The following is an 18,465-nucleotide window of genomic DNA, read 5'->3' on the forward strand; positions in this document are numbered from 1 at the left end:
CTACCCAGCTTGCAAGAAAGTGACAGCGTAATAGTGCAATCCATTAGAATCATTAACTCTACAGCCCAAGTTGATCAGTGAAGCAAAGGAATTAGAATAATATGCAACAGGAAGTGGGAGTACAGAGCATCCTACACCTAGGAAGGTTGAAATGGTCTCTTTGAAGCATAAAAAGGAATTAATAGCATTAGAATGTCATTCTGGTGCACCAATGTTTCCCCAGTTTCTAGAATACTGACATGCAGTAGGTGGTCAAGAAATAATTGCTAAACGACGAGGAGAGCGCTATGCAAAATTAGTGAGACATAGAACAGTATGGCTCAATATTAATAATAAACCACCACATATCAAACGCGTACTGTGTCCAGTATTTTGCCAACATAATCATAGTTCCTCTTCATAATAATCCTATGAAGCAATTAGGCTACCCTCTTTTACAAAAAAAAAAAAAAAAGGCTCAGAGAGTTTAAGTATGATTTGCCCCAGCTGGTGAAGTCTTAATCTGCCCCTGGGGTCTGTGTTCTTACTCAATGTATACTACCCCCATCTCTTCCAGGCATCACAGTCAGGAAAGGTAGAGGAAAATGAAGCCGGGGAGTGTAGAAATGAGACGTGGTGCTAGAAAGATGGGCAGGAACCAGATCAGGAAAGTCCTTGGGTTTTTCCCTGGAGGCAAGGGGGAGACTCTAAGAGGCTTTAAGCAGCAGAGCAATATAATCAGATCTGCGTTTTAGAAGGATCACTTTGGTTCTAGGAAAGGACTGGATTTGGACAAGAGTGGAGACAGATGATTTAGGAAGCTGGTACAGTAATCCAGACCAGGGATGAAGAGTTTCTGAACTGCAGGAAAATCTGCAGCTATGAGGGTAGGATTTAGGAGGTGCAATGTGCAAGATATGATGATATAATAGGTCTGGTAAGAAAGGAGAGGCTGGACCAGTCGCTCGAGTAGCTGGGTGCATGGCACGACCCTTGCTGACAAGGGGAACATGGGAGAGGCGGGGTTTTTTAAGTTTATTAATTTTTTTTTAGTAATCTCTACACCCAACATGGGGCTCAAACTCATGACCCTGAGATAAAGAGTCGCATGCTCTTCAAACTGAGCCAGCCAGGCGCCCCAAGAGAAGCAGGTGTTATGGAGGGGGGTAAGATTCCCCATTCCTCGACCCATTGGGCTGGAAGGGTCAGCAGGAGATCCAGACGATGTCCATCAGACAGACGTGTGTACGAGTCCAGAGGGAAACAAGTCTGGCCTGGAAATGTTGGGTTGGAAGTCATCAGCCCCCCAACAGCCTACTAAAACATAACAAAGACAAACATGACAAGAATGCTTAAAATAAAGCCACTGTTCAGGCATGCTAGACTACCAATAATGGAACAAAACTATAAAAGAAAAATTAATAAGATACAGTGGAGATGGGATATAAGGGAACTCTGCACTTTCTGTGCTCAATTTAGCAAAGAAAATCCACTCTAAAAAAAAAAATCTATTGGTGCCCCTGGGTGGCTCAGTCAGTTAAGCGTCTGCCTTCGGGTCAGGTCATGATCCTAGGGTCCTGGGGTCGAGCCCCACATTGAGCCCCACATCGGGCCCCCTGCTCAGCAGGGAGTCTGCCTCTCCCTGTGCCTCTGCCCCTCCCCCTGCTTGTGCTCTCTCTGTTTCTCTCGAATAAATAAAACCTCTTTAAAAAAAAGTCCATTGACAAAAAGTAACTTTCACTCAGGTATAAAACCTAGATTCTCAGGAAAAACACATTTAAAGCTGAGGGTGGGGGTCGCCTGGGTGGCTCAGTCAGTTAAGCCTCCAACTCTTGATTTCAGCTCAGGTCATGATCTCAGAGTCTTGGGACGGAGCCCCGTGTTGGGCTTTGTACTCAGTGAGGAGTCGCTTCTCTCCTTCTTCCTCTCTCTCTGCTCCTCTTCCTGCTCTCTCTCTAAAATAAATCTTTTTCTAAAATAGGGATTTTTTTTTCTCTCTAAAAAAAAGTCAGGAGGGGGAGTGCCTGGGTGACTCAGTTGAATCAAGCCTCTGACTCTTAATCTCAAATCATGATCATGGTCATGATCTGAGGGTCGTGAGATCAAGCCTCGAGTAGGGCTCTGCACTGGGCGTGAAGCCTACTTAAGATCCTCTCTCCCCCTCTGCCCCCACTCTCCACTTGCTCACGCTCTCTCTCAGAAGTAAATAAATCAATTAAAACAAAACCAGATATTTTTTTAAGATTTTATTTATTTATTCATGAGAGACACAGAGAGAGAGAGAGGCAGAGACACAGGCAGAGGGAGAAGCAGGCTCCATGCAGAGAGCCCGATGTGGGACTCGATCCTGGGACTCCAGGATCACGCCCTGGGCCAAAGGCAGCCGCTCAACCGCTGAGCCACCCAGGGATCCCCCAAAACTGGAGATTTTTAAAATTCAATTTGAAGGGGGCACCTGGGTGGCACAGTCAGTTAGTTAAGGGACCAATTCTCAATTTCGGCTCAGGTCATGATCTCAGGGTCATGGAATCAAGCCCTTCACCGGGCTCCACACACACACAGTCTGCTTGGGATTCCCTCTCCTTCTCCCTCTGCCCCTCCTGTTTGTTCTCTCTCTCTAAAATAAATAATTTAAAAAATCAATCTGGGGTGGCTCGGTTGGTTAAGTGTCTGTCTTCAGCTCAGGTCGTGATCCCACGGTCCTGGGATCGAGCCCCACATTGGGCTCCCTGCTCAGCAGGGAGTCTGCTTCTCCCGTGCCCTCTGTCCCTCCCCTCGTTCATGTTCTCACTCTCTCTCTCTCTCAAATTAACAAATAAAACCTTTCTAATATTTTTCAATTAAAAAAAGATTCAAGGGATCCCTGGGTGGCGCAGTGGTTTGGCGCCTGCCTTTGGCCCAGGGCGCGATCCTGGAGACCCGGGATCGAATCCCACATTGGGCTCCCGGTGCATGGAGCCTGCTTCTCCCTCTGCCTGTGTCTCTGCGCCTCTCTCTCTCTCTGTGACTATCATAAATAAATAAAAATTTAAAAAAAAATAAATAAAAATAAAAATAAAAAAAGATTCAATTTGATGGGTGCCTGGCTGGCTCAGGCTCTTTAAAATCAGTTTGAGATGGTAATAAAACATCAACAGCTAAGTGGCAATGAGAACCAGAGCAGGAAAAAGGACTGAGTGGGAGACTCACAAATAGGTGAAAGAAAATAGGTTAAATTTAAATCACTAAATCAATCAATGATTGTAAATAGACACAAATGAGGATGGGATGCCCTCATAAAAGAGACCCCAGAGAGATCCCTCACCCCCTCTGTCATGTGAAGACACAGAGAAAAGACAGCTGTATATGAACCAGGAAGCAGGCTCTCACCAGACACCAAATCTGCCAGCACCCTGATCTTGGACTCCCAGCTTCTAGAACTGTGAGAAATAAGTATCTGTTGTTTAGAAGCTAGGCTGTGGTACTGTTATCGCGGCACAAACAGAGATAGACTCTTATTAGTGTTAAGATTGGTTCCAAATGTGTGATCCTGGAGACCCGAGATTGAGTCCCACGTCGGGCTCCCTGCATGGGGCCTGCTTCTCCCTCTGCCTGTGTCTCTGCTTCTGTGTGTGTGTGTGTGTGTGTGTGTGTGTGTGTGTGTCTCATGAATAAATGAATAAAATCTTTAAAAAAAAAAAAAGATTGGGGGATCCCTGGGTGGTGCAGCGGTTTGGCGCCTGCCTTTGGCCCAGGGCACGATCCTGGAGACCCGGGATCGAATCCCACGTCGGGCTCCCGGTGCATGGAGCCTGCTTCTCCCTCTGCCTGTGTCTCTGCCTCTCTCTCTCTCTCTGTGACTATCATAAATAAATAAAAAAATTAAAAAAAATTAAAAAAAAAAAAGATTGGTTCCAAATGAGAACTGTTATCTTTCTACATGACCTCGCCCTCCCAACACACAGTGATGAGTAGTGGGATGAAAAACTGATGCGAGTAGGACCAAAGTCCTGCCATGGGATTTTTCAGACTAGTGCTAATGGATGGAAACGTTGAGGGTGCACTTCCAGAGCTACTGGCAGCCGTGACCCCTGCTGCTGGAGGAAGCTCATCTCAAAGAACAAACCCAACATGGATAGAGTCCTGGAAGTAGAGACAGAGAGTCCCTCTGCTATGTAACTAATGTGGATCTTATTTTATGTTGAACATGAGATATACGTACTATAGTTACTGTATGAATGAAAATAATGAATATAAAGACATTCTGTAAACTCTAAAAAAAATAAGACAGTTTTAAATTTTACCTTGGATTCTTGGATCTAAAGGCAAGTGCGTTTAGGTAGAAAACCTTTGGGATGTTGATAAAGGCTTGCTTGGGGGAGACTTGTAAGAACCCTGGACGAATTTTTAGATTGAGAGCATAGATTCTACTTCTACCCCATTCATTTGAGGAGTTAACCTTTCCTTCTTCTTCTTCCAACAGGTAAATTCCCAGAATCATTATTATACTTACCTGCCTTGACCCAGCTTGCCTTTTCACTTTTTTTTCCTCTTCAATGAAATTGAAAGTACCCTACCTTCGCCGACACTTCAAGGAAAATTTGTTTTATTCTTTCATAGACTCTAGGTTGACCTGGTCTCATCATCTCTTTCTCTGTGATTTTCCTTAACGTCCTATTCTCTGGTATCGTATAGGAAATCTCTAGATCCAAGGCCTAGGGCTGATCAACTTAAAGCCTGGAATATTCACCCACCTCCCAAATTGTCAGGGGGTACAGAGCAAAAAGCAGGGGGAGAATACTATTAAAACAGAGAAGGCCATGTGGCATCTCTCTGCCTGAGGTAGGGTTCTGGTCTCTAGCCTGCCATTTCTAGAAGAGCTAGGTTGTCCCAGCAGCGAGATCCAAGGACAACTGGTTACATAGCAGGGAACAAAGTGGAGAGGAGAGAAAAGTAGAACCACTGTCCACAGAATCCACAGGAAAGCAAGTACAGGCAGGGTTTTGGGGTATTCAGCTGCTTATAAGTCAGAGATTTTTAGGTTAACTATTTTTTTTAACATTTTAATCATTTTATTTACTTTTTAAAGGTTTTATTTATTCATTTATTTTGAAGTAATCTCTTACATCCAACGTGGTGCTCGAACTCACGACCATGATATCAAGAGCCACACACTCTTCTGACTGAGCCAGCTGGGCACCCCTGTTAGCTGTTTATTAAATCAACTATTGCCTATGTGGCGCCTGGGTGGCTGAGTCAGTTAAGCACCTGCCTTCTGTTCAGGTCACGATCCCAGAGTCTTGGGATCGAGCCCAGCATCAGGCTCCACACTCAGTGGGAAGTCGGCCTGTCCCTATCCCTCACCCTTCCTGCTCTCTCCCTCTCAAATAAATAAATAAAATCTTTTTAAAAAATCAGTTATTGCCTATATTTGATAAAGTGGTTTACCTCAAACATTAACACCTGTAAAAAATTCTTCTAAAGAAATTCTAAATTCTAATCAGATCATTCTTAAGGAAAATTTCCTGATTATTTTATCATACATTCTCCTTCCTTAATTCCTTCAAAATGTTTAGTGATTTGCTTGTCACAAAAAGCCCAGGAAAATTAGCATTTTTAAAGAAAATGCATTATCAAGGATGAAAACTTCAGTTATTGCCTGTATAATTACATTTACAATGTTTTTCATTACACGATAATTTTAGAATCTTTATTTTGCTACCATGCAGATCTTCCTAGAACACATGAGCTCTGTTAAACTAATAGCTACTCTCAAATTTAATAGCCATTTGGAGCGATAAATACCTTGTAGGCAATAGCTATGCAACCACCAAACAGCTGGGTAGCACTCAAACAATTTCACCTGATTGGTCAGTTATTTGTTTTAGAAAATGAAGTCATACAGTTCAGAGCAGGTACATGGTTTCTCTCCCTCACACCCATTAAATGCCATGTGCAAATATAGTGGATTTTTCACCCTCAGTCCCATTTACTTATCCCAAACCTAAACAAGTGCTTGCCATATTGTATAGTTCCAGCAAATCTACAACTTCGCATGAATGACTATTTTTCATAGCTTTCTCTAGCAAAAAAAAAAAAGTACACAGATGCAGCACAGGGAATACAGAAAATGATATTATATAGAGTTATATGGTGACAGACAATAGCTACACTTGTAGTAGGCTATAACCCAACATAACAGCATAACCCAAAAAAGTGTCAAATCACTATGTTGTACACCCGAAATGAACGTAACAATGTGTGTCAACTATACTCAAAAACAATATTTTTGGGACACCTGGGTGGCTCAGCAGTTGAGCGCCTGCCTTTGGCCCAGGGCGTGATCCTGGAGTCCCAGGATAGAGTCCCACATCGGGCTCCCTGCATGGAGCCTGCTTCTCCCTCTGCCTGTGTCTCTGCCTCTCTCCCTCTCTGTGTCTCTCATGAATAAATAAATAAAATATTTAAAAAAAAAAGAGAGTGAAAAGAGAGTAGAATTTCTGGTTTTGAAAGCTGCAACACTGCAAAGCAAATATCCACAGGCTTGGAAATAGAAATCATATCTATAGATCATATTTCACAGAAAAGAATAGTATTTCCATATGAAGACTTGGATCTTAATGTTTCTGTTTCTCTGGTTGAACAGTGAAGAATACAATGATCTCTGGGGAAAAGCCAAAAAGTCTAAGTATTTCCAGAAAGAAGATACTAAGATAATGAAAGGTCTAGACCGGTGCTGAACAATAGTATTTTTGGCAAAGATAACGATGATGGAAACGTTCTCTTAATCAGTGCTTTCTAGTACAGTAGCTACTAGCCATGTGTGGCTATTGAGCTCTTGAAATGTGGCTAATACGACTGAAAAGTAAATATTTTAAATTTTAATTTAAATAGCTACTTATGGCAAGTGGCTAATGTAATGGACAACAAAGATCTAGACACCATGATACATAGAAATTTCCTGAAAAAGAAGAAATGCTTACTTTGGATAAGAGAGACTTGAGGAGGGATCCCTGGGTGGCTCAGCGGTTTAGTGTCTGCCTTTGTCCCAGGGCGTGATCCTGGAGTCCCCTGTATGGAGCCTGCTTCTCCCTCTGCCTGTGTCTCTGCCTCTCTCTCTCTCTCTCTCTCTCAAATAAATAAATAAAATATTTTTTTAAAAAACAATATTTTTTAAAGTTGTTTTTTAACGATTTTCTTTATCAGTAATCTCTGTTCTACCGTGGGGCCCGAACTCACAACCCGAGATCAAGAGTCATATGCTCAAAAAAAAAAAAAAGAGTCCTATGCTCTTCCAACTGAGCCAGCCAGGTACCCCAAATACAGAATTTTTAAAATACACACACACACACATTTATATATACTCAGGATCTCTCCAAGACTTATGGTAGGGGAAAGGAGACTGGCTAGACAGCCAAGGTGAGAATATTGCTTTTTATTGAAAGCCCTATTATGAGAATTATGATCATGAGCATTTTTTTTAAATTTTTTTTATTATTACTTATTTATGATAGTCACAGAGAGAGAGAGAGAGAGGCAGAGACACAGGCAGAGGGAGAAGCAGGCTCCATGCACCGAGAGCCTGATGTGGGATTCGATCCCGGGTCTCCAGGATCGCGCCCTGGGCCAAAGGCAGGCGCCGAACCGCTGCACCACCCAGGGATCCCGATCATGAGCATTATTATGACACTGTGCTAAGTACTTTACATACATTAGGCTCTATTTTTATCCTCATTTCACAACTGGGGAAATTGAGTGTGGTAGGCAAAATAATGATGTCCACGTCTGAATCCCTGGATCTTATAAATATGTTACTTTATAAGGCAAAGGGGACTTTGTAAATATGATTAAGGATCTTGAGATGGGGAGATAGTCTCGGCTTATTGGGGTGGGAATAATGTAATCACAAAGATCCTTATTAAGCAAAGAGGGAGGCAGGAGAGTCAGAGAAGATGTGACAACAGAAGCAGAGGTCAGTGATGCAGGGCCATGAGCCAAGGAATCTGGGCAGCCACTAAAAGCTGGAAAAGTAAAAAAAAAAAAAAAAAATGGATTCTCCTTTAGAGCTTCCAAAAGGAACACTGAATGCCCTGCTAACACATTTCTTTTAGCCCAGTGAGACTAATTTTGGACTTCTGATCCCAGAACTGTTAATAGGATACATCTGTGCTGTTTTGAGCTGCTAAGTAAGCTTGTAGTTAAGTTGTTATAGCAGCAATAGGAAACCAATACACTGAGAACTTCTAGCTTGTGAGAGCCAGACTCTTTCATGGGCTAAGATTGAAAAATAAAAATATGAATTTTTTCATTTCAGCTTCCCTTCCCCTGGAGGAACTCCTAATAGATAGAAAAAGGTGCAACAGGAAGAATTTGGAGGAGCATGAGCAAAGATGGTACAAGGATCAGGTTCAAGGTCAAGAGTCTAAACCTGAAACCTACAGCAAAGGTAACAAACATGAATGCCTACCGTGTGTTAGGGGGATGGCATAAACACGTACAGTAGGCAGGGTGTAATCACAAGACAGCCTGAATGAGGTAGAAAATGACAACTCACACTCTTCCCAGGTGATGAGGAATAACAGGAAACGGGGGGGATGCTGGCAAACTGGACAGCATCGGGGGTTGGGAGAGGGAGGGCCCTCACTAGCCAGTTTTGGCTAAATGTGAGATGGAAAGGTGGGCTTTGTCAAATCACTGATTTCTCAAAAGAAGCCAGAAATCCAAACTTATGTGAAACCTCAGGATTTTTAAAGAAGGTAAACAAGTTCAAAGTTCATTAAAAACAAACAAAACACATGTTTGTGTTTAAACACATTTTTCTAGGGGATGCCTGAGTGGCTCAGTGGTTGAGTGTCTGCCTTCGGCCCAGGGCCTGATCCTGGAGTCCCAGGATCAAGTCCCACATCGGGCTCCCTGCATGGAGCCTGCTTCTCCCTCTGCCTGTGTCTCTGCCTCTCTCTCTCTCTCTCTCTCTCTCTCTCTGTCATGAATAAATAAAATATTTTTAAAAAGAACAGATTGCATGTACTTGAGTGCGCATACACGTAGGTCTACAGAGGGCCTTTCTTCTATATGCAGATATTTGTCTACAAGTTTCAAGACAACCCATTTTAAAACTGGTGTTTAAATGAACAAACAGCCTATCGCCTGTCATAAGGAGTATCAGATGCACATATCTCATAGCAAAGATAACTCAAGACCACTGAGCTTTTCCATTTCAGTTTGGGGATACTGTGTTTCTAAATTCTTTGGTATGCTGCTTTAAGAATCTCTAATCTGTATGGTTATATAAACATGAAAAAGCACAATTTCTATTTTCTCCAAAATCAAACCCTGCATTTTTAAGACCATAAATCGCTTTTGAGAACCTGTCAAAAGAGCAAAAGGATGTGGGCAAAGGTCAGCCTTATTTTATTTTTATATTTATATTTAAAAAAAAGCATGAGAGAGGAAACAGCATTGCTTTTAGCTTCTTGCAGGCATTTTTTGGGGGAGTTTCAACATGTGACTGCTTAAAGGCATCTCAGTAAAATGAGTATGCTTCCCATCTTCACGGGGCTCAGAGCTATTTCTGCAGTCACGGTGCATGGCCCCATCCCAGTCCTCCCCAGCACTCCGCAGCGGCTCTTATCGGGTCTTCAAGTGAATGGACACAGAATTAGCTATCTGTCCCGTTTTCCGCCTGGAGAAGATTTATTCCCTTCTCAAACCTACCCTCACATTCTCCAGTTACATGGCCCTTATAGCAGAAGGACAGCAATCACAACAAAAGGCATAAACCCAATGTATTATTTCACTACAAAAGTCTGGAAATTAACCTCATTTAACTCCTTTGTATCATATCTAAGGGAAGCAACTCATATGCCCTACACACACTTGTCCGTTATTCTAATTATTTCTTTCAAAATGTTTTATACATCATAATAAAAGTTCAGTTCCTTTACTATAAAACAACTTATATGACCACAGACTGACTTTCTTTTCTTTTTCTTTCTTTCTTTTTTTTTTCTTTCTTTTCTTTCTTTCTTTCATCTTTAGGGCAAGAAAATGCAGTAACAGTCAGAGGGAACCATTGACGGAAAGCCTAGGGCATACGTGCCAGGCTTGGGATGTATATTATCCTATGTAGCCTTGGTAACATTGCAGTGAGGTAGGTATTTGTGGTCTTTTTTTTTATTTTTTTATGATAGTCACACACACAGAGAGAGAGAGGCAGAGACACAGGCAGAGGGAGAAGCAGGCTCTATGCACCGGGAGCCCGACGTGGGACTCGATCCCGGGTCTCCAGGATCGTGCCCTGGGCCAAAGGCAGGCGCTAAACCGCTGCGCCACCCAGGGTTCCCTTGTGGTCTTTCTACACATGAGCAAACTGAAGCATGGAGTGGGGCAGGAACCAACATTTGAGCTAGTGAGTTGTGGCCCTCGGGCCTACGTGAATCCTAAGGGGAAGCCCTTTCGAAGACATGTCACACTTTCCGGGACAGGTACTTAACGTAGATTGAATGCACACTCAGACTTGCTGCCTCACATTTAGGAATGACCGAACCTTAACATCTACAAAATGGGACAAATGTTAATGGTCAAAAGCAATGGCTGGAAACAATTTAGCATCGTGGAGCCCACTGAACAGAGAGTACCATAATCCAATATGGCAAGAGAAAGAATGTTGAGTTGTGGGCATGGGATTGATCTTGATAAGGTCCGAGCTCCTCAGAATACACTGGGGAAAATCCCATGACCTCAAACCAATGTCATGAACTACTTCCACACTCCTCCCATACCCCACCCTTAAAGAGTACAGGAGGTATGAGTTACCCCACAGACCACCCAACAACTTGCCCCATGACCTCAGGGGCAGAACAGGCCTGGGCAATACTCCTTCCTTGAGGTTTGCCCTTCTTGTCACATATCTGTTCTCATCCCCTCCCTCCCAATGGCCACAGTCATTGCAATTTCCACCAAGTAACGGGTTTATTCCTCTCTTGGGACTTTAAATCCACTGTCTCATCCTCTCAGGTGCTACCTATCATAGTCCCCAAATCAGTCCAACTCCAGAGACCCCGCAAGGTCAAACCACTGCATCACCAGCGAGTTTCACATTTTTCACTCTGGTCAAGCCTACCCATGTAAACAGAATAAATGTATCTTCCACTATAATTCTGGGCTGTGGACTTAATAATTAATAAATTAATAAATTCCATTTTAAGGTATGTATTCTTAGGGGCCACTTAAAGTAATTCACTTAAGAGAAAAATGGAGGACAGAAACAAAGAAACGTAACACAAACATATGATCTTGCTTTGGGTCCAAACCAATGTGATCTTCGTGAAGACTTCCTCACCACCTAGAACTTCTTTCATAATAGTTATTTATGAACATGTCCTACCTTCTCAAACTAGATTGAGAGCCCTTTCAGCTCAGTAGCCATGCCATGGTGACCTTTGCAATCTATACTGTGTGCAGCACACACAGTAGTAGACTAGATGGGTATATTCAGTGAGTACTTGTGTGCTGTATTTATTTGTGTGTATGTTAACATATGTGCATATAGATGAAACTGAGTTTGGCCCTGAGAGATCTATGTGTATGAAAGAATTAGGAACTTTCAGAAAGCATATATCAGTTACATTTGACAACAAAAGTACCAATGCCAGCTGCACCTAATACCGCAAAGCACAGACACAGGCATTTCTTGTGCACTATAAATTGTCTGCTAAAAGTCTGAAACTATTTGTTCCTGTAGTACAAAATCATGCGTAGAGCTGCAGGTACAATTCTGCCAAAATAAAAAGATCCATACCCTAAGCTATAATCTCAAAAATACGATTCTGTCCTAAAAGCTTTATTAGAAAACAAATTGTTTACTCACCCATTGATGCCAACCCTCATTCAACAACAAAAAACTCTTAACTGGTTTGGCTCCCTTATCATTTTTCATTTCAAATGTCACTTTTTTCCTAAGGCTGATTTTTACTTTCTCATGTTTGTGTCTGTTGTCTCGATTTTTTTTAATGAGCAAGTATTATGTTTTAAATCATAACATCAATAATGGTAACTTAAGTTCTCAAAGAAAAAGAGTGGCATTTAAATCCTTGTTGATGACCAGTCGTTAAATTAGCTAGTGTTCTTTCACATGTCCCCCAAATATATCTAAATATCACTTTAGAAATTTGCTGGGAATTGAGTATACATGTAAGCCAATGAAGGGAAAATTAGCTAGAAAAGTGTTTGAGGGGCACCTGGGTGGCTCAGATGGTTAAGTGTCTTCCCTTCTGGCAGCCCGGGAGGCTCAGTGGTTTAGCACCGCCTTCAGCCCAGGGCCTGATCTGGGAGACCCAGGATCAAGTCCCATGTCAGGCTCCCTGCATGGAGCCTGCTTCTTCCTCTGCCTGTCTCTGCCTCTCTCTCTCTCTCTCTCTCTCTCTCTCTCTCTCTCTCTCATGAATAAATAAATTTTTTTTTAAAAAAGTGTCTTCCCTTTGGCTCAGGTCATGATCCCAGGGTCCTGGAATCAAGCCCCGCATCGGGGCTCCCTGCTCAGCGGGGCGTCTGCTTCTCCCTCTCCCTCTGCCCCTCCTCCCACTCATGCTCTCTCCCTGTCTCTGTCTAATGAAAACAAAAATCTTTCTTTTAAAAAAGTGTCTGAGGGGATCCCTGGGTGGCTCAGCGGTTTGGCGCCTGCCTTTGGCCTAGGGCGTGATCCTGGAGTCAGGGAGTCCCGGGATCGAGTCCCACGTCGGGCTCCCTGCATGGAGCCTGCTTCTCCCTCTGCCTGTGTCTCTGCCTCTGTCTGTGTGTGTGTGTGTGCGTTTTTCATGAATAAATAAATAAAATTTTTTAAAAAGTGTCTGAAATCTATCTGAAAGAAGAGATCTCTAAATTCTAGTCTATAATGAAAAAGCGGGTCACTTCCCCCCCCCCTTAAAAAAAAAGTTGTCAACAGGCTAGAATTCTGCATCTTTAAAGTTTGAATCTGGAGAACAAATGAAATCCGGAAGATTTCAAATCATCCCACTTAAAATGTTTCACTTGAACACCCAGGAACACCCAGGAAGGGGGCTGCCTTTTCAGATGCTGATGAAGTCGCCTCCAGACCTGTCCATGATCTCATACCCTACTTGACCATGGTGAAAGAAAGCAGGCGTCTCTTTGTTAGAGATTATTTTCACTGGTGGCTTAAGGCTGCTCTGCCAAACCATTCAAGACTGTTCATATGGTCTTAAACAAATAACAGGGCTAAAGAGGCTTCCTCATCCACCCGACCACATTTAGATTCCGAGATCACATTCAACCTCCTTGACTCCTTTACGTTTCCCGGTCAATCCCACAGTCATCGCATCAATGCAATTCATGCAAATACCAGTCTCCATTCCCTCCATCTGTCCTTAAAAGCCCCGTGCAGCATCGGTGTGCGCTATAGCACCATATGCTGCAGCATCCCTGCACTTGAACTTGGGGATGTCGGCTTTCCAGGACTGCAGGCAGAGCCCTTACCGCATTCCTCCTGAACCTCATCTTGCCTCTCGGGGGAGTTGCCTCTGCCATCTCGCCTATACACAAGAACACTCTTCTTTTCCAATTGTCAACGCGACATTGATGAAATACGAGCTGCTTCTTGGGTCGTATCTAAAAGCGGCAGCCAAAAATCTCTATCAAACAAAGCTCCCGGAGCTGCTTCCATTACCACCGTGGCAGCGCTGCAAAAACCCCACTCTCCCTGATTAGTCAGCTGACCGAGCCTTCCCGGCTGCTCATTGTCATTCAGACTTGACACGGTCCCCCGACTGCTTAGCCAGATTGCACCTCGGAGACTAGCTCGTGCCGGGCTGCTGGAGAGAAGATCCAGAAGATCGGGCCCGTCCTACGTCCTACGAGTGAAGGAAGGAAAAGGAAAAAAAAAAATACACACACACACACACACACACACACACAGGACTCTCCTCCTAGGGGCTTGATAGGACTGGCTTTCTCCTCTGTGCAGTTTGATTTTTAAGGTGGAATGCTGAGAATCTTTGTGAAGGTAGTATTAACCCATATCTTTATTCTGGTCCTACCCCGATCAGGAACTTAAAATTCACTTCAGGATTTGGTTTGGGTTTTTTTTTTTTTTTTTTTTTTTGGTGGTTGTTAATTGTTAATTCAGAGTTTAAGCCTTGTGGAAGGTTGATATTGTGAGATTTTGATAATGATCAAGAAAGAACACACAAACTTTCTAATATGGATAGGATTCTCTCCCAAATGGACATTTCCCCAAATTGTAGAGCTGGAAAAAAAAATCTTGTCTCCTGGGGCTCCTGGGTGGCTCAGTTCGTTGAACAGCAGTCTCTTGGCTTCAGCAGCTCAAGTCATGATCTCAGGGTCCTGGGACTGAGCCCTACCTGGGGCTTGGGCTCAGCCCAGTTTGCCTGGGATTCTTTTGCTCTTCTTCTCCCTCCCCCTCTGCCCCTGCCCCTGCTTGCCCTTGTTCTGGCTCTGAAATAAATTGAAACTTGATGGGATGAGCACTGGGTGTTATTCTATACGTTGGCAAATTGAACACCAATAAAAAATAAATTTATAAAAATAAAAAAAAGAAAAGAAAAGAAATTGAAACTTTGTAAAACAAAATCTTGTTTCCCAAAGTTACAAAGTGTAACCCAACTGCATAGTTTGTTTTGGAATTTACGAATTAAGGTCTTCAAATTGAGATGTATGATTAAAGATAATTGTTTAAAGTAATATACCAAAGATAGTTACATCTATCTACACAACAGCACTTTATACCAGAAATCCTTTCTGAATACGACTTTTGCCCTTGAAATTTGCTTGCATTCAATATTTATCTTTAATACTGGGACACCTGGGTGGCTCAGTGGTTAAGCGCCTGCCTTTGGCTCAGGTCGTGATCCCAGGGTCCTGGGATCGAGTCCCACAGGCAGCCTGCTTCTCCCTCTACCTATGTCTCCGCCTCTCTCTCTCGGTGTCTCTCATAAATAAATAAAATATTTTTAAAAATTTTTAAGGGATCCCTGGGTGGCGCAGCGGTTTAGCGCCTGCCTTTGGCCCAGGGCGCGATCCTGGAGACCCGGGATCGAATCCCACATCGGGCTCCCTGTGCATGGAGCCTGCTTCTCCCTCTGCCTATATCTCTGCCTCTCTCTCTCACCGTGTGCCTATCATAAATAAATAAAAATAAAAAAAATAAAGTTGTTTAAAAAAAATTTTTTTAAGAATTTATTTTTAACGCAAACACTGCCCAATGGCTAGCATTGGTTGAAGTGTAATCGATGTGCTGGAGTATGAGTATTGAAACTATACCAGAAGTAGAAACATTTTACATGCTAAAAAGAAACAACACTTGTTACATGTCATCATCAATGGTGACCCCAATCTTGCTTAGCACCATCGATTTGGCAGTTAAGACAATGAAAGGACCCTGAGTGTCAAGCTCTATGATGAACATAGTTCATACTTTCCCACTGAAAGACCATCCCTGGGGAGGGATGCCTGGGTGGATCAGCAGTGGAGCATCTGCCTTCAGCTCAGGGCATGATCCTGGGGTCCAGGACTGAGTCATGCATCGGGCTCCTTCATGGACCCCGCTTCTCTCTCTGCCTGTGTCTCTGCCTCTCTCTGTGTGTCTCTCACGAATAAATAAAATCTTAAAAAAAAAAAAGACCATCCCTAGGGAAACAGAAAGGGGAGCTTTGCCTCCCAAGAAACAAATCATCATTGCTCTGTTGACCCCCAATCAGTAGGATCAAGACCAAATCTTCTATTTTGCTTTTAGAAAAAATAAGACCTGGGCAGCCCGGGTGGCTCAGCGGTTTAGTGCTGCCTTTGGCCCAGGGTGTGATCCTGGAGACCCGAGATCGAGTCCCACGTCAGGCTCCCTGCATGGAGCCTGCTTCTCCTTCTGCCTGTGTCTCTGCCTCTCTCTCTCCCCCTCTCTGTGTTTCTCATGAATAAATAAATAAAATCTTCAAAAAAATAAGAAAAAAGAAGACCTGCTCCAAGCGGCCTATTTGATTAATAAAAATATGACCTTAACAAATACTAATGCCATGTGCCAAACAGTCACTCAATGAAAATTAATTTAATCAAGCAGATAGTTTTGGCCAAAACAAAAAAGCTGGGCTGTGTAATAAGGAAGGTTTTATTCTCACAAGTGTTATATATTTAGTATAGAAGAATCATAAACTGAAATCTCAATAAGCCCAAGGATGGATCTTAAAAGTCCAGAGCAAGGTAAATAGCTTTTACTTAACTTTGCCCCATTGACAGGGCTCAACGGTACATCCTGGGCAGATTTGCTCTCTCCAAAGGGATTTTACTTTTTTTCTGAAAAACACTGTATGTATTTGTCTATCCACAAGTCATTTGGAAAAAGATAGAAAGCAGCAGGCGGGAAGTGCACCAACTGAAGTTCATGAAAATTCAATTCTTGCTCCGCCTCTTTTTGTTACTGAGCTATTTGACCTTGGATCCATCACAAAACCTTCCCCCAAGTGTGTATATTAATGTAATTCCCTCATTTATAAGACAATTATAATAATACCCACCTGCAGGACTTAATCAGGAAATAGAATCAACATTAATAAAAGTGAACACTTTTGAAAAAGCAAAAACATATTAGATGAAGTCAAGGTTTTGCTATTTTATTTTAGTAACTTGTGTAAATTTGGTGTTCGCTCTTCTCTCCATTGCTTATCATTACACACTTCTGTTAAGGACATAAACAAAAAAACCACTTTGCTGATTTGCTCAAGATGAAGAACAATCCAAGCTGGGTATGAAAATAATGATCTCATACATTTTACCACGTGAGTGCCAGTCTATTTCTTATGCCCGTTAGCTAGGTTAGTATAGCAAAAAGAACACTGGCTCAGAAGTCCAACAACCTAGATTTCTGTCTTGCCTTCACAACTAAATCAACTTCCTCTGGTGAGAGTGGCCTCCCGTGTCAGTCAGGAGACAAAGAATTTCTGATGATTGATGATGTTGGACTTGCAAAGAAAAAAATACATTGATTCCGGGCTACTCTGCTCTGACAGAGGAAGTTAGCCCCATGGTACCTCTACAGACAGCCCCAATCTTGCCAGCTCAGTAATATATGGGTTCCTCACCTCCCTCCTCTTCTATGAAGAAGTGTCAAATAATGCCACTGTAATCCAGATGAGCCTAATAATCTGAAAGATCACCTTGGCTATGTGCAGGGTGGCAGCTCTCATATTTTTCTCTTAGGGAAACGGTTTTCTTTATCTAGGTCTTGGGAAGCTGGGGGCTAGATTCTGAAAGGGGAGATAAGTCATATTGCAGTTGAGTCACTTCCCTACTCTATCTTGGGGGAGAAATGTCTAGAAAGACTTATATTGAAATGTTTAAAAGTGTTTTATTTATGGATGGTTGAATTACCAATTATTGCTTTAAACCTTCTTTTTTATACTTTTCCATATAGAGTAAGTATACAATAGAGCTATTTCCATTAAAAAAAAAAGCTCCCATAAAAATTTGCCTTGCTCTGAAAGGCATAGGGAACCATGAGTCTCTTCTCACTCATCCCTTGAACCACTAACTACTCATTCTTTCCCATTACATTTTATTTTGTATGAGTTGTTTAGCTCAATCTCCTCTATCAACACTTCTTCCCACTTTCTCATCTCACCATCTCATCTTTTTTTATTGTTTCCATCGTGGTTTCCATCACTTTTATTGTCTTCATTGTCTAGTATCAAAGTATTCTGCACTCCCACAAACAGAAAGTATCATGTAAAATATAAATAAAAAGTTACAGTAGAATGCATTGGTGCTTACTGAGATTTTCTGGAGAGAAATTTTGAGAGAAGACCACGTATCCAATCTTCGATCAAGAATAATGGTAAACCGGGAATCAGATCCATTTTGCCTGTAAGATAAGAGGATATCATGTTTTTCTTAGTAACTACCCAAATTTGCTAGGTTGTGTCCTTAATTCTGACTCTTTTTTGTTTACACTTGATGTCTTAACTGAAGATAAATTTGGATTGGGAAATCTATCACAAAGTGCTACACTGGAAAACCAATTTAATTCCATGTTCCACTACTCAATATTTAAAATTTCTTTTTTGGCACTAACATCATTCTTTTAAATAGTCGAATGATAGCATAATGCAGATAGTTCACTAAAATGAATTTGGCATACTGCAATTTCAGGTATGAGAAAACCTTATAGACAGCTACCCTCCATGATATCAGATTTAACCTTTCATGGTAATGGATCAAGAGCCAATGATCCATCCATTCATTTATTCACTCAGAAAAACACTATTAAATATAGGTTTCTATGTCGTCTGCTCCTTGAGAAGCAGTTTAACAAATAATAAAACTTTTATTTGCCCTAAAAAGACCTAAGAGACTTTCAAGCTTTAAGGGATACACTACAAATTCAGTTTTCTGTGACTTGATTTTTTGTTGTTGTTGTTCATGAAACTCTTCATATTTTTATCATTGTAGATTTGTGGCCTCTAAGTCTTCAGGGTTAATAAATGG

The 18,465-nt window shown here is 42.1% G+C and overlaps 1 protein-coding gene across 1 annotated transcript in view; it reads right to left on the bottom strand.

Moving 5' to 3' along the window:
* MCF2 (MCF.2 cell line derived transforming sequence) overlaps positions 1 to 13,845 on the bottom strand; it is a 71,703-nt gene extending 57,858 nt beyond the window's left edge. Inside the window, exon 1 of the mRNA XM_041740302.1 lies at positions 13,453 to 13,845. Coding sequence (XP_041596236.1) covers positions 13,453 to 13,503 — 51 coding nt within the window. The 5' untranslated portion in view covers positions 13,504 to 13,845. The remainder of the gene's footprint in view (positions 1 to 13,452) is intronic.
* Between the last annotated feature and the right edge of the window lie 4,620 nt (positions 13,846 to 18,465).

The sequence above is a fragment of the Vulpes lagopus genome, chromosome X (genome assembly GCF_018345385.1).
Source record: "Vulpes lagopus strain Blue_001 chromosome X, ASM1834538v1, whole genome shotgun sequence".
Lineage (NCBI taxonomy): Eukaryota > Metazoa > Chordata > Mammalia > Carnivora > Canidae > Vulpes > Vulpes lagopus.